Genomic DNA, 17,371 nt, shown 5'->3' with positions numbered 1-17,371 from the left:
AAATAAAAATCGCAGAGGCAATCAAATACCATCAAAAGAAAGCTCTATTTGTGGGAAGAAAAGGACGCAAATTTTGTTTGGGTACAACATTGCATGACCGCGCAATTACCAGTTAAAGCAGCGCAGTGCCAAAGTGTAAAAAGACCTCTGGTCATTTACCAGCAAAATGGTCCGGTCTGAAAGTGGTTAAAAGTCAGCAGCTGCAGTATTTGTAGCTGCCGGCTTTAAAAAAATAAAAATAAAAAACGGCCGCACTCCCGCTTTAAGGGCTTGTTCATATGGGCAGGAGGCTCTGCCAGCCCTCAGATTGCTTTTTCAGAGGTGGTATAGGCATTCAGCGATACTACTGCTTCTATTTTTTTTTTCCAAACTCCAATGGGGATTTTACATTGAACTACTGCACAAAATCACGGCATGCAAAAGGAAGCACGGAGGCCGCAGGAATGTAAACAGACCCAATTGGCCGCTATGTCCACTTGTAGGGAGGGAGTAAAAACCTGGATCAATTACCTGTGTGAACTTGGCCCGTGTGTCATTTGATTTGACCACTTCCAGCCCAGGCCTATTCTGGCACTTAGCTCCTACATGTAAAAATCATCATCATATTTTTTTTTTTTTCAAGAAAATTACTCAGAACCCCAAACATTATATATGTTTTTTTGTTTTAGCAGAAACCCTAGAGAATTAAATGGCGGTTGTTCCACATTTTTATGTTACACTATCTTTGCGCAGTGATTTTTCAAATGGGGTTTTTTCTTTTTGGTGAAAAAAAAACTTTCATGAATAAAAAGACAGTAAAGTTAGCCCAGTTTTTTTGCATAATGTGAAAGATGTTACATTGAGTAAATAGATACCTAACATGTTCTTTAATTTTGTTTTTTTATTGTTTTTATTTTATTTTTACACTTTCCCATTAAAAAAATAAAATTGTGATCACTTGTGTGTCCCGTTGGGAAAACTTACCTTCACTTCCTGTCCCATAGCCAAAACAGGAAGTGAGAGGATTTACTTGAAAATTAGGAGACTGACGTGGGGTCCTCCAGGTCACCAGAACTAGTGTAACCATTGGAAAATTTCCCTTGTATTAGGCTTGGTTCACACAGGGGCGACACGACTTCAGGACGACTTTGTGAGGCAACTTGGAGATGACTTGAACACGACTTTTAGACACGACCTGGGGCGACTTACAAGACTTTTGTCGTGGCCAATCGGAGAATGAGCTCTGAAGGGGGAACTCCATGCCAAATTTCTGAAAAAAATTTGGCGTGGGTTACCCCTCCGAGAGCATACCAGGCCCTTAGGTCTGGTATGGATTCCAAGGGGAACCCCTAACGCCGAAAAAACGGCGTGGGGGTCCCCCCCAGATCCACACCAGACCCTTATCCGAGCACCCTACCCGGCCGGCCAGGAAAGGGGGTGGGGACGAGCGGGCGCCCACCCCCTCCTGAGCCGTACCGGGCCGCGTGCCCTCAACATGGGGGGGTGCCTTGGGGGAGGGGGGGCGTGCAGCCCCCCCACCCCAAAGCACCTTGTTCCCATGTTGATGAGGACAAGGGCCTCTTCCCGACAACCCTGGCCGTTGGTTGTCGGGGTCTGCAGGCGGGGGGCTTATCGGAATCCGGGAGCCCCCTTTAATAAGGGGGCCCCCGGATACCGGCCCCCCACCCTATGTGAATGAGTATGGGGTACAATGTACCCCTACCCATTCACCTGTAAAATAAAGTACACAAAAAAAACACAATACACAAGATAAAATAATTTATTGCACAGCTCCGGGGGTCTTCCGTCTTCGGGGGTCTTCTCGCCGGACTCCTCTGCTATCTTCTTGTAGCTCTTTTACTATCGGAGGAGCCCGGCATTCTTCTTCGTCGCCGCGGCCTCTTCTTCCGACTTCGGGGGTCTTGTCCCCCTCTTCGGTTCTTCTCCCGGGCCACCGTGCCTTCTTATAGCTCTTTTACAGGCGGTGGCCCGGTCTTCCGTTCTTCTTCTCCTGGAAATGATGACTCGACGTTCTCTCCGGCCGCAATGCCAGGGACGCGATGCGCTGCCACTTATATAGGGACAAGGGGCAGTGTCACATGGGTTGATGTCACATGGCGACAGTCCCAGCATCCTCCAGGACTGTGACACCGTAAGGGGGCGGGGTCACCATGTGACATCAACCCATGTGACATCAACCAATGACCCGCCCCTTGTCCCTTTATAAGTCGCCACGCAGCGCGTCCCTGGCATTGCGTCCGGAGAGAGCGTCGAGTCAACATCTCCAGGAGAAGAAGAACAGAAGGCGACGGCGGCGACAGAAGACCGGGCCACCGCCTGTAAAAGAGCTATTAGAAGGCGCGGTGGCCCGGCAGAAGAACCGAAGAGGGGGACAAGACCCCGAAATCAGAAGAAGAGGCTGCGGCGACGAAGAAGAATGCCGGGTTCCTCCGCTAGTAAAAGAGCTACAAGAAGATAGCGGAGGAGTCCGGCGAGAAGACCCCCGAAGACAGAAGACCCCCGGAGCTGTGCAATAAATTTATCTTGTGTGTTGTGTTTTTTTTTTTTTGTACTTTATTTTACAGGTGAATGGGTAGGGGTACATTGTACCCCATACTCATTCACATAGGGTGGGGGGCCGGTATCCGGGGGCCCCCTTATTAAAGGGGGCTCCCGGATTCCGATAAGCCCCCCGCCCGCAGACCCAGACAACCAATGGCTGGCGTTGTCGGGAAGAGGCCCTTGTCCTCATCAACATGGGGACAAGGTGCTTTGGGGTGGGGGAGCCGCACGCCCCCCTTCCCCCAAGGCACCCCCCCCATGTTGAGGGCACGCTGCCTGGTACGGCTCAGGAGGGAGGGGGCGCCTGCTCGTCCCCACCCCCTTTCCTGGCCGGCCGGGTAGCGTGCTCGGATAAGGGTCTGGGGGGGACCCCCACGCCGTTTTTTCGGCGTAGGGGGTTCCCCTTGGAATCCATACCAGACCTAAGGGCCTGGTATGCTCTCGGAGGGGGAACCCACGCCAAATTTTTTTTCAGAAATTTGGTGTGGAGTTCCCCCTTCAGAGCTAATAATTCTGTCAGTCTCCTCCGTATAGACAGAGATCCGACTTGGAGGCGACCTCCATTGAAATCAATGGGTACAAGTCGGATTGAAGTAGTACAGGAACTTCTTTTGAAGTCGGAGGCGACTTCAGTAGCGTGCATTAAGACAGCTCTCATTCACTTACATTGATTTTTAAATGTTGTCCGACCTGAGGCGACTAGGGGCGACCTGAAGTCGGATCGCAGTCGCCCCTGTGTGAACCGAGCCTTACTGTTCTGGGAGCAACCCAAAATTTGGGATTTTCTTGTACTTTCACTTTTGATAATCATGGGGCTGAATGTGACTAAGGGGGGCAGAGGTAACAATAAAAATCTGACGGGTATTCTAATCCATGCCTTTAGTTCTAGTGTTATTTTGTGCTGCATTGAATATTGAACTTAACCTTTGTTTCAACACAACAGGTATCTATTTTGTTGCCAGAATGTGGACATTTACCAGTAAAATTAAAGAATACGATTGATGGTTTGGGGAATTATTATCTTGTAAAAGACTTACCTTTACATGAGTTTATAACGCAAGAATTCAGAGACACATTTTTAAAAAAAGGTAAATCAAGTAAGAAAAAAATATTCATGTCTATGCTTGAAGGAAAAGGTGATTTGTTGATTTTTGGATTACTGTACTCTACACGTTACCTTGTACGTTAATAACTGGTTTTGGGCAATGGGAATACTACACAGAGTCAATAAAACTAAATTTTTGGGTTCATGAGTGGTGCATCCACAACTGCTTATCTGTTTCTGTATGCAAGTAATTGCTCGGATGTGTGGTTACATCCATACAACCATGGCGTCTGTCAGCCTATCATTGATTTGCACAATCTGTTGGCCATGGCTGTTTACAAACAACTGTGACTCCTGGACACAGAAATACGCTGAATATCGAAGGTGCATGACCCTCTGTATTCAGGTGTTTAAGCCCTTAGTACACTGGGCATGTGTAGTACATCCTTCTCTTCAGCTTCTTGGCTGTATTTACCACTGACAGATGTCGGGAATGTAGGGAGTGGATTGGCGATCTCTCCTCCCTCACCTCTCTGTACTTCAGGCTTCCCACCTCCAGTCAGATCTATACCTCAGTAGGGCTGCAACTAACGATTATTTTCATAATCGATTAGTTGGCCGATTATTGTTTAGATTAATCGGTTAATAACCTTTAAAAAAAAAAAAAAAAAGCGTGGTGTATAATTTAGTTAATATGTAACGTTAGAAAAAAAAAATGCAATTTATTCTTAAATCTCTCTATGCAGTGGTAAATATAAATAACCAACTATATGGTTAGAGAGCAAAATCTCTAATCTACTCTGAGAACAGACAGAAGAGATATACTGTATATACTATTAGAGGAGATATACTGTATTAGAGGAGATCTTCCTTAAAAAAAAACACACACACACACACTACATTCATTTTAAAAACAAGTGAAGCTCCCCTTCACAGGTACGGTAATAAAGCTGGGAAACTTCTTTCCAGATTGTGTAAAGGTGGCCATCGCCCTACACACATCACCTCCCTCTGCGACCACACGGGACACACACACTCCTCCCCTCAAGCCATTAATGAGACAATGTTGTGATATTACACGAATCTATATGCCCCAGACCCCATTGTACAAGAAAAGGCTCGGCCCTTTTTAGACAATTTGTCACTTCCCTCCGTCTCGACGGAGCAATTGGAGACTCTCAATGCCCCCATCACTCACTGAAATAGAGAAAACCATCCGCCATCTCCACCCACATAAGGCACCTGGCCCTGACGGCTTTACTAGTGATTTTTACAAAAACCATATCCATATTGCGGCACGCACACTTCTCTCAGTTTATTCCTCTATCTGGATGGGAGGCCCGTATCTCCCTTCTGGGAATCAAGCTGTCATTAAACTCCTCTCTAAAAAAGGGAAAGACCCGCTACAGCCTGGTTCGTACAGACCTATCTCCCTTCTTAATTTAGACGTGAAAATCCTCTCAAAGATCGTTGCCACGAGATTAGCCTATATCCTACCCCACCTAATCCATCCAGCCCAATCGGGGTTTGTCAAGGGTCGAACGGCCACTTTAAACATCCGTAAAGTTTTTACTAGCTCTTGAATCAGCCAAACAAAACCCCAAGGGTACCTATGCCATCATTACTTTAGATGCGGAGAAAGCCTTCGATAACGTCAGTTTTGATTGGCTCTCCATGACCCTCTCCAAATTAGGTTTCTCAGGCCCCTTCAATCACCTCATTAACTCGATGTACTCTTTCCCTACCGCCAGTCTGGTAGCGGCCGGCCTCCTTTCACCAAGCTTCCCCCTACACAAAGGTACCAGACAGGGCTGCCCTTTATCTCCCCTCCTCTTTAACATCGCCCTCGAACCACTCTCTAGATACCTATCCCATACGGCACTCCTCCACGGCATAAAAATAGGAGGCATGGAACTCTGCACGTCTCTGTTTGCGGATGATGTACTTATCTTTAATTCTAATCCTGCAGCCGATAGGCACACCATTAAAAGCGTGTTCGATTAATTTACGTTATGCTCAGGGCTCCGCATTAACTATTCCAAAAGCGAGATTTTACCCATTGGCTCCCATTCCACCCCATCCTGGGCTAGTGGCTCTCTATTTTCTGTTGCCCCTTCCTTTATCACATACCTGGGAATTAAAATTGGGAAATTGCCATCCTCTTTGTATCAGCTGAATTATCCACCCTTGCTATCCAAGATATCCCAAGAATTGACCAACTGGATGGATCTGCCCCTTTCGCTCCTGGGAAGGTACCACCTTGTAAAAATGGTCAGCTTTGCCAGACTCTTATACCCTATGCAAACTCTCCCACTATTGCTCAAGCACAAAGATGTTACTTCATTAGATTCTGCTATCTCAAAATTTCTATGGCACGGCAAAAGACCACGTATTGCCTACAAAAAATTGCACCTTCCCAGGGGCAAAGGAGGTATCAGTTTACCTAATGTTCGTCTATACAATTTAGCTTGTTTACTTAGAACCTAGTCTAGATTGGATCACCCACTCATCCAGGTACTCTAACTTTGAACTGGAATCCGATATGGCTCACCCGTTCTCTTTATCTGCCCTATTGCATTGCCGCTGGAAATCGGTACCCTCCCCCCACCATCGCAACCTTGTCTTCAGAGACACAGCGATAGCATGGAGGGAATCTAGGAAGCTGGCCAAACTTCCACCTTTTATATCCATCCATCTGCCTATTCAAGGAAATCCTTGCTTCACTCCAGGTCTTCACTGCAAAGCTTTCTCAGTTTGGTCGGCACGGGGCCTGTCCCTTTTCTCCTCCCTTTGCGACCCGAATACTGGCAAACCTCTACCCTTTTGGACGGTGATGGACTCATTCTCACTTCCCACCTCACATTTTCTCCACTACCAACAGTGTATTAGCTTTATCACCCAGAACTGCAAGGAAGATTCTCTTCGTTTCCAATCTAGCTTCATGGATCAGCTGATACGGGACAAATGCTTTAGGATCTCTGATGTTTACAAACCTCTACTGGAATGCTCGTCGCCACCTGCATCTTCTACCTCCATCGCAAATTGGTCCTCTGCCTTCCGGACCCCGACCTCGTCCACAAGATTTTGCTCGGTCTCAACAATGTACTGCGGCTCACGCCCAATGAAACCTGGAGGGAAACCCAGCTCAAGATTGCCCACAGGGCCTACGTCCCTTTTATCTCTCCCAAATCCAAGCGAGACGGGGCATCCTGCCTCCACTGTCAACATTTGAAGCCACCCCTCTTTCATCGCTTTTGGTCTTGCCAGACTATATCTACCTTCTGGGACCAGGTCTTGGCTTTCATTTTCGATGTCGCCCTGCTGAAATTACCCAAGGAACCTCTGCTCCTAATATTCGGATATTGGGACCCCTTGCTGCTGCCATGGTCTACTTCTTCTGGTGCTGGACCCATTCTAGGGCCCCACTCTCAGCGAGGTACAGTTGACTGGATTCTACTATGTCTACTTCTGGCCCGTCGCCTCATACTCCGTTATTGGCTATCGCCTCCTGGCCCTCCAGCCTCCCAACTCCACAAGGATCTTCTATCCCTCTTGTACAAAGAGAGGCTCACGACTGACTTCTCCCATGTTAACCAAAAAGCGGCCTTCCTCGCTAGGTGGCGGTTGTTCATAACCTCAACCATGTCACTACCTGATCAACGTGCATTGGATCAACTTTCCTTTACGTACAACGAATTGTTTCACTTCTAATACTACTCTGACTTACTACATAGCCCAGATCGCCATGGAGCCCTCCCCTTGTCCTTCCCTACCCCCCCCTCCCCCCTCCCTCCTTCATTACCTTGATTTATAAGTTTGTAATCAGGCACTTGATCCTTTGGGAGCCGGTTTTAGCGCCTGCTCTGATTAGGGTTCAAAACAGTCCCCGATCCATCCAGTTCTGTCCCTACGGCCCTAGGCTACTATGGTACTACTGTTTTTTGAACTTTTCTGTGTCTCACGGTTTCTCCCTGCCCCAGGGTTTGACCTGGATTTGTATATTTTATCTTTTCATTACTGAATGTGCCTTTACATGAGCCTCTGTATTTTCTTATTTTTCTGAATAAAAATTATTAAAAAAAATAAAAATAAATAAAAAATAAGTGAAAATTTCAAAACATTCTTTCATTCAGTGAATGTACAAAGATTTTTCATCTGAAAATTGATCCGTGTGGCCAGGATAAGGCTCGGTTTGCTTTTGATCTGTTTCCGCAGTGCTTTTTGCTGTGATTTGAGTTTTTGCATTTTTTTATTTTTTTTTTTTGGCCAATTTGTTGGGCAGATTAAAAAACAAATGTCTGCAAGACCCATTCCATGCTTTTCTGCAGCTTCTCAATTGAAGTACATTGAACCAAAAAAAGCATTGTTTTGCATTTAAAAAAAGTCCCTGACCGTTTCCAAATACACAGCGGCTGAAAAAAGCACAGATATGAACGTGTTCCATAGGAAACCATGTAAATGAACTGTAGTGCGTTTCTGCAAAAAGCGCCAAAAAACACATAGATGTGAACCAGATCTAAGACGTTTAGTAACATAATGGGGTTAAAAAAAACTAAAAGTAGCCCTTTATAGTGCAACAAAAAGCAGCTAATCAATACTGTAAGGAGTAAATTTTTTTTAACTGTAGAACTGTGAAAGTGGTATTTACAGTAGCGATTATTTGCTAATTTTGTACTATAAAGGGCTCATTTTAGTATTTTTTTTTTTTATTTTTTATTTTTTTTTTTAAACCTATTATGTTACTGGCCGATTGATTAATTTCATAATCGATTAGTTGTTTCAGCCCTATACCTCAGTACATAGTGTTGCTCCTGCTATGCATTGCAGGCCTCATTGCAAAAATGTAGTACCCTATATACTCGAGTATAGGTCGATCCGAATATAAGCCGAGGCCCCTAATTTACCACAAAAAAAATGGGAAAACGTATTGACTCGTGTATAAGCCGAGGGTGAGACATGCCTGTCCATCCCTGTGTGTGTGCAGCCTTGTGTGTCCCGCCTACCTGTGTCCCGAGCCTGCGTGCTTCTGCACATACGGCGGCCATGCCAGGATCGCAGCACCTCTTCTCGTCTGGCAGACGGCGGCCATTCCACTGTTCAAAAGCCGCGCCTCCGTCTGTGATAGGCGGAACACTCAATTTCCCAGCAGTCTGTGTTCCGCCTATCACGGACATCCTCTCATCCTCGTCCGTAGTATGAGGATGAGCGGATGTCCGTGATAGGCGGACCACTGACTGCTGGGAAATTGAGTGTTCCGCCTATCACAGACAGGGAGGCGCGGCTTTTGAATAGTTGAATGGCCGCCGTCTGTCTGCTCGACACGCTGATCGGGTAGACAGACGGCGGTGACTCGAGTATAAGCCGAGGGGGGCACTTTCAGCCTCAAAAAAGAGGCTGAAAATCTCGGCTTATACTCGAGTATATACGGTAAATGAACATCTATCAGGAGATCAGTGTTGCTGCATTTGCTTGCTTGCTTATTCTTTCTTTATTTTTTGCGAAAGGAATACTTTTTAAGTCACTTAAAGACTGTATATTAAAACCTTTTCATCCACTTATTAGCACTTGTTGACTGTAATTATTCATAACTAACTCCTATTTCTGTTTTACTTGTGTGTTCTCACTTCCTGGTTGTTTTTTAGGTACTGGTGATATAACCAGGGCTTCACAGATAACTCCTCCATATTAACTGTGTCTTTCAGGGAGATCTTGTTCCTAAATTGTGAGATCTTGTAGGGGGACAAAAAGCTTTAAAAAATGTGTATTGTACTGTGGATATGTCAAAGGAGGCACTTAAATTGCCATATGACATTACACTCATCTGTAAAAAAAAAAAAAGCTTTTCCTCAAAAATCTTAGGTGATTTCACAAGATCTTGGGAGACAGGTCCCCCCCCCCCCAACAGTCGAATGTTATGTCTTACCAAAGCATGCGCAAAATAAAGTTCATGTGCCTCTTCCCTTTTTTTTTTTTTTTTTTTTTTTTTTTTTTTTTTTTTCATGCATGCACAGAACAATACACTCAAATTGAGGCAAACCTCATAAGTGGATTGGCATACACGTCTGCCATCAGTCTTGCCATATGCTCTAACCCAAGTAAAACATGGTAAAGCAGAGAACGCTAAAGTTTTATTGTACTATGTAAATCCAGCTTTTGATTTCATGCTATTTGCATGGTAGCTGATCTACCTTTTATTGTTTTCTAAAACAGGTCTGTTTTATGCACTTTCATACAACACAAGAATTGATCAGGATAATGCTGCAGCTCTTCTACCAACAGGTATTGTATGTTTGTTGGGTTTATAAATACAGTATGAAACTGTAACAGTTAAAAATGCAATAACATTTAAGGTAAATCTGAATGAGTTTTCAAATTGTTTAATGGAAAACTTGGTTTAATATGTGAATTCTATATTTTTATACTATGAATTTTTTTTTTTAACCACTTGTCGACCAGCCACCGTCGCTATACTGCGGAAGGTCGGCACGATCCTGCGAGCTGTCGTAGCTGTATGTTGGCTCCTTAAAGTGGGATAGCAGGCGCGCTCGCTGCACTGTGGGGGGTGCCGATGCTGCGATTGTGGGCACGAGAGGCAGAACAGGGACATGGGTGTGTAAACACACACATCCCTGTTCTGTGAGGAGAGGCAGATTGTGAGTTCCTAATAGCTAGGAACCACGATCTGTCATCTCCTATAGTCAGTCCCCTCCCCCCCACAGAACACACACTAGGGCACACAGGTACCCCTTGATTGCTCCCTAGTGTTAACTCCTTTCCTGCCAGTGACATTTACACAGAAATCAGTGCATTTTTATAGCACTGATCCTTGTATAACTGTCAATCATCCCAAAAATGTGTCAAAAGTGTCTGTCTGATGTGTCTGCCATAATGACGCAGTCCCGATAAAAAACGCAGATCGCTGCCATTACTAGTAAAAAAAGTTATAATAAAAATGCCATAAATCTATCCCCTATTTTGTAGATGCTATAACTTTTGCGCAAACCGATCAGTAAACACTTGTTGCGATTTTTTTTTTTTTTTTTTTTTTTTTATTACCAAAAATATATCTTGGCTTAAACTGAGGGAAAAAATGTACTATTTAAAAAAAAAATAGTTTGGATACAGAGCTGCACAACCTCACAATTGTCAGTTAAAGTGACGCAGTGTGCCATATTACAAAAAATGGCCTGGTCAGTGAGCAGCCAAATCTTCCAGGGCTGAAGTGGTTAAGCAAGTTAGACAGAATCAGACTGCCTATCCTTTAGTAAAGGATTTGTGGCAGGTTTTGTGTTTATGCATGCATACATGCAATGCCACATATCCTGTGAGCAGGAATTTTTCTTTCAATAAAGCACATTTATTAATGATGCTACACTATGGTGGTTTTTAGTATGGTGGTGATGCTACACTATATGGTGTTTTTTCCCTTCCCTTCTTGTTTTTACACAGATGGGCTTCCCTCCCCGCAGAACATAGTAGCATGCTAAGCCTTAGGCTCGGTTCACACAGGGGCGACACAACTTCAGGACGACTTTGTGAGGCAACTTGGAGACGACTTGAACACGACTTTTAGACACGACCTGGGGCGACTTACAAGTCGGCCAGGCGACTTTTGCTGTGGCCAATCAGAGAATGAGCTCTGAAGGGGGAACTCCACGCCAAATTTCTGAAAAAAATTTGGTGAGGGTTCCCCCTCCGAGAGCATACCAGGCCCTTAGGTCTGGTATGGATTCCAAGGGGAACCCCCCTACACCGAAAAAACGGCTTGGTGGTCCCCCCCCAGATCCACACCAGACCCTTATCCGAGCACGCTACCCGGCCGGCCAGGAAAGGGGGTGGGGACGAGCGGGCACCCCCCCCAAAGCACATTGTCCCCATGTTGATGAGGACAAGGGCCTCTTCCCGACAACCCTGGCCGTTGGTTGTCGGGGTCTGCGGGCGGGGGGCTTATCGGAATCCGGGAGCCCCCTTTAATAAGGGGGCCGGTATCCGGGAGCCCCCTTATTAAAGGGGGCTCCCGGATTCCGATAAGCCCCCCCGCCCGCTTATTAAAGGGGGCTCCCGGATACCGGCCCCCCACCCTATGTGAATGAGTATGGGGTACAATGTACCCCTACCCATTCACCTGTAAAATAAAGTACAAAAAATAACAACACACAAGATAAAATAGTTTATTGCACAGCTCCGGGGGTCTTCCCGGGTCTTCTCGCCGGACTCCTCCGCTATCTTCTTCTAGCTCTTTTGCTAGCGGAGGAGCCCGGCTTTCTTCCTCGCCGCCGCCCTCTTCTTCCGACTTCGGGGGTCTTATCCCCCTCTTCGCTTCTTCTGCCGGGTCACCGCGCCTTCTTATAGCTCTTTTACAGGCGGTGGTCCGGTCTTCTGTCTCCTCCTCCTCCTCCTCCTCCTCCTCCTGTTGACTCGACGTTCTCTCCGGCCGCAATGCGCGGCGACTTATATAGGGACAAGGGACGGGGTCATCGGTTGATGTCACATGGTGACCCCGCCCCTTACGATGTCACCGTCCCGGAGGATGCTGGGACTGTCGCCATGTGACATCAACCCATGTGACATCAACCGATGACCCCGCCCCTTGTCCTTATATAAGTCGCAGCGCATCCCTGGCATTGCGGCCGGAGAGACCGTCGAGTCAACATCTTCAGGAGAATAAGAAGAACAACGGAAGGCGGCGACAGAAGACCGGGCCACCGCCTGTAAAAGAGCTAGAAGGAGGCGCGGTGGCCCGGCAGAAGAACCGAAGAGGGGGACAAGACCCCGAAGTCGGAAGAAGAGGGCGGCGGCGAGGAAGAAAGCCGGGCTCCTCCGCTAGCAAAAGAGCTAGAAGAAGATAGCGGAGGAGTCCAGCGAGAAGACCCCCGGAGCTGTGCAATAAACTATTTTATCTTGTGTGTGTTTTTTTTTTTTTTTGTACTTTATTTTACAGGTGAATGGGTAGGGGTACATTGTACCCCATACTCATTCACATAGGGTGGTGGGCCGGTATCCGGGGGCCCCCTTATTAAAGGGGGCTCCCGGATTCCGATAAGCCCCCCCCCCCGCCTGCAGACCCCGACAACCAACGGCCAGGGTTGTCGGAAGAGGCCCTTGTCGTCATAAACATTGGGACAAGGTGCTTTGGGGTGGGGGGGGCGCACGCCCCCCTCCCCAAGGCACCCCCCCATGTTGAGGGCACGCGGCCTGGTACGGCTCAGGAGGGGGGGGGCGCCCGCTTGTCCCCACCCCCTTTCCTGGCCGGCCGGGTAGCGTGCTCTGATAAGGGTCTGGTGTGGATCTGGGGGGACCCCCACGCCGTTTTTTCGGCGTAGGGGGGTTCCCCTTGGAATCCATACCAGACCTAAGGGCCTGGTATGCTCTCGGAGGGGGAACCCACGCCAAATTTTTTTTCAGAAATTTGGCGTGGACTTCCCCCATCGGAGCTAATAATTCTGTCAAAGTCGTCTCCGTATAGACAGAGATCCGACTTGGAGGCGACCTCCATTGAAATCAATGGGTACAAGTCGGATTGAAGTAGTACAGGAACTTCTTTTGAAGTCGGAGCGACTTCAGTAGCGTGCATTAAGACAGCTCTCATTCACTTACATTGATTTTTAAATGTTGTCCGACCTGAGGCGACTAGGGGCGACCTGAAGTCGGCTCTGAGTCGCCCCTGTGTGAACCGAGCCTTAATGTTAGGTGTGGTGGGTTTTTTTTTTTTTGTTTTTGTTTTGTTTTTTTCATTCTGGGCTATCCACATTTATAATTTTTTATGGATGATGATGTACCCATTTGTCTCTTTCATATATACATATGTATCTGTCATTCGGTTTCTCCACCGAGATCACGTTAGTGTTAACCAATATTGATTTAGATAAGGTTTGAGCACTGTGTTCTCGGTCCATTGGACATTTCATATGTCACGCATTCATTCTCCTGAAAACACTGTGTGGTTCTGCCGCGGTTGTCATGCTGCAATTGCGGCAAAGCGTATCACGGGAAGCACGTCGCTCAAAGTAAGCTCCTGAAGAGTCAATCGTGGCAGAACCACAAGTCAAATGAATGCCATCTGAAATGTGCGATATGTCATTCACACCTGGGCATTTTGAATGAAGATCCTTATGGGGGGGGGGGGATATTAGGAGTAAACTGAGAGCACTAATCTCAGGGTTGTGGTACTGTATCCCCTGTTTGGCTGCCAAAAAAAAAAAAAAAATTAAAACGGGCGTTGAGGCGTAATGACTAGCTGCTGCTCCTGTATCGCTCAGGGTTGCAAGAATTGTTGCCCATGTGAATGAGCCCTAAAAGTAGAAGTACAGGCAGTGTTTTTGTGTTTATACATTATCAGCAGTGTTTCTGTTTTTTTCAGGGAAGCTTATTATATCAGTGGATAAAGACACATATGAAGAACTAGGTTTACAGGGCAAGCCATCTTTGTATTCTGGAAAAAAAACTATGAGATTTAGTAAGTGGGGTTTTTTTTCTTTTTTTTTTTTTTTTTTCTTTTTCTTACTGTGCTTTTGCTCATCGGCATACCTTTTATAGCAGCATCATCATCTATATATGTTATTTTGCAGTTGTTAATCTAGATCTGACAAATGAGGCTCTCTCCCAAGATGGCAAAAAACTTCAGCGTGTGAGATGGGCCTTTACGGAGAAGAAGCCTTTGAAGTTTGATTTCCTCCTAGCATGGGATAACGCAGGTGAATAACTACTGAATATTGTACACTAACAGAAGTTGCATAGTAAGGTTGAATAAAGACACCAGTCCATCCAGTTCAACCTGAGTACTCCTTACTAAAGATCTTTATGTAATTCAAAGAGAACCTAAACTAAGTGCCTAATTTACAATTTTTGAGTGGCAGTGATACCTGTAAGTAACCATGTTGGTCTTCAGAGTCCTTTGTGGCCCCTTGCACCCTAGTGTCTGGGTCCTGATGTCTACAAGTCAATAGCGGGAGCTCTGGGAACAAATTAATCTTCTTTGTCTTACTGAAATGCCTTTTGCAATTGCAGTTATTGCCTTGTAAAATTTAGTTTTCCACTGAGGCACTGGCATTTAACCATTGACACAGATAGGAGTAGCATCATAGTAAGTGAGTGAACTTTACCTTTTTAGGTCCTATGTAAATCCTAGATCGTGAATCCAAAGGAAAGGAGGCACAATTCAGTTTGAAGACTGACTTAAAGGGGCCACAATTTTAGTCACTTTTAGGCCTCTTTCACACGGGGCGGATCAGTAATGATCCGCCCCGTGATGATCCGCTCGCTCAGCGGGGATCGCTCCGTTGTCCCCGCTGAGCCGGCTGCGGACTCCGCTCTCCTCTATGGGGATCGGATGAGCACAGACCGTGTGTCCGTGTTCATCCGATCCGCTCTGCAGATGGATAGAAAAATAGAATTTTCCTCCGTCTGCAGAATCGGACTGAGGCGGAGGAAATCTGGTGTCTGCGGATGTTCATCCGCAGACACCCGCTATCCCATAGGGATGAATGTATGCCCGTATTTCATCCGCAAACAGATGGATGAAATACGGACATATCATCCGCATGTGTGAAAGGGGCCTTAGGTCAGGTCATCCCAATATATACTGTATATTACGTTATGTAATCTAGCATTTGATTGTTTGTACTTATGAAATCAGAGCTCATCAAACTAACTTAAACAAACTTTAAAATGTTCACAAAATATTCAGCTATCGGGCTTTATCTTTTCAGTTTGATATCTTTTACAGTTTTTGTGAAAAAGCTGTTTAAGTTTAGTGATCATTTCAGGAAATGTCATTAAATTTAGGGAATCCAAGCTTTTGTTTGTTTTGTTTCCAGGGTTACCAAAGCTTTTTATATACAGTGATGGGCGGTGGGGGAGAGCACAGACACACCATGTACTCATTTATAATAGAGGAATATGATGGGCAGTTTTGATGGGGGCAATATGATGGGGCAGTTTTGATGCTATTCAGCATTCCCATGCATTTTCTCCAGGAAATGCATTTTCTAGTTTATTTATGCATTTCTACAAATGTGGCTTATGTGACAAAAGAAACATAATCTGAAGAGTTTAAGACATTTAATATAAACAGTGCATTCAACCCTTTTGCTGCCGGAGCCATTTAAAAAATAATATATATTTATTTTTTTGCACATTTCAGGCCTGCAGATAACTTAAAACCCCCAAAATATCTGAAAGAGATCCTGTAGAATGCAATTATGGCAGTTACAATTTTCTATGTCACACAGTATTAGCGTTCCAAATTTATGAAATACGCTGTGCTACTGTTGCGCCCGTGAGTTTTACGTGCCGCCACTGACTTGGTAATGTCAATGGCAGTTAAATTGGTTGTAAAGGCTGAAGGTTTTTATCTCTTATAAAGGTAAAAAATCTTCTGTGAGCTGCTCCCCTCACAGCCCCCCTAATACTCAGCTGGAGCAAGAGGAAGCTCAGGTATGTGCACGGGAGCCTCAGCTGTTCCAGGACTTCCTCTCCTCATTGGCTGAGACAGCAGGAGAGCCATTGTCAATCACAGCCCATGAGAAGAGGGCAGGGCGGAGTCGCAGCTACATGTGTCTTATGGACGCATAGAGCAGGGCTTGGGAGCTAGCATGCACCAGTACCCCCATAGCAAGCTGTCTGCTATTGGGGGCACTGATCAAGGAGAAGGAGCCAGGAGCACCAGTAGGGGACCTGAGAAGAGGATCTGGGCTGCTCTGTGCAAAAACTACTGAACAGAGCAGGTAAGTATGACATGTTTTGCTACTTTTTAAAAAAAAAAAACTTTTTTTATACCACTTCAATATTTTTGTCAGTCATTGAATGAGTAAAACACTTTTTTTTTTTTTTTTTGTTCACTGTTTTAAAGTTGAACTGATTAGTTCAATTATTATTATTTCTTTATCAATTTAGTTGCGCTTAAGTTGGGTAAACATGAGACGTTATTTTTTTGTTCACCCAAAACTTACAGATATCCGCGCTGAGCTGTTGTGTTCTGACAGGTGAACTGCCCTCCTCCAGAACAGAGTATTTGGCACTCGCAGCCATTGGCTGCAAGCACTGATCGGATGCTGGTTTTCCAGCATGCTCATTTGGCAGAAACCTGTCATGAGACTGACTTCTGGCGGACGAGGAGCTGCAGGGGCCATGTGTTGGGCGGTTCTTGCTGAATTTACAGTTTTCTGATGACTTTTGGCCTGTGTGTACCCAGCTTTAGAAGATGTTACTAATCCCTTTTGCTAAATGGAGACGGTACAGTCTGATGAAAGTTCAAACAATACAAAACAACCAGAGACATTTTATGTGTAAAACTAATATCTCTTACTGCATTCATTTAACTGATTTTTTCCTAAAGAAAAACGCAGATTAAATTACGCTTTATGAGAATTTTTAACCACTTGACCTCCAGAAGGTTTTACTCCCTTCATGACCAGACCATTTTTTGCTATTCAGCACTGTGCTACTTTAACTGGCAATTGCTCGGTCATGCAACATTTTATGCAAATTTTATAAAATGAATGCACAAAATTAGAGCTTTTGGTGGTATATGATCGCCACTGGGTTTTTTTTCCTTTTTTTGTATTATGTATAAATTTCTGCTTTCTGTTATAAAATGTATCCAATAAAATTGAATTTCTTCATAGAGTTAAGTCAAATGTATTCTGCCAGATGTCTTCATTAAAAAAAGTCCCAATAATAATTAATTTGTGTGAAAGTTAGTGTCCACAATCTATGGTGGGTGTGTGTGTGTATGTGTGTATATTTATATATATATATATATATATATATATATATATATATATA

General features: G+C 45.2%; 1 protein-coding gene across 1 annotated transcript in view; it reads left to right on the top strand.

The window, feature by feature from the left end:
• The window catches only part of RPP40 (ribonuclease P/MRP subunit p40), a 43,200-nt gene that overhangs the window by 6,624 nt on the left and 19,205 nt on the right, over positions 1-17,371 (top strand). Inside the window, exons 2-5 of the mRNA XM_077492131.1 lie at positions 3,485-3,629; positions 9,797-9,865; positions 13,947-14,042; positions 14,155-14,280. Coding sequence (XP_077348257.1) covers positions 3,485-3,629; positions 9,797-9,865; positions 13,947-14,042; positions 14,155-14,280 — 436 coding nt within the window. The remainder of the gene's footprint in view (positions 1-3,484; positions 3,630-9,796; positions 9,866-13,946; positions 14,043-14,154; positions 14,281-17,371) is intronic.

The sequence above is a fragment of the Lithobates pipiens genome, unplaced genomic scaffold (assembly GCF_037356315.1).
Source record: "Lithobates pipiens isolate NorthernLeopardFrog02 unplaced genomic scaffold, aLitPip1_a1.2 Scaffold_19, whole genome shotgun sequence".
NCBI classification, from domain to species: Eukaryota; Metazoa; Chordata; class Amphibia; order Anura; family Ranidae; genus Lithobates; species Lithobates pipiens.
This window is presented reverse-complemented; position numbering and strand designations above follow the sequence as displayed.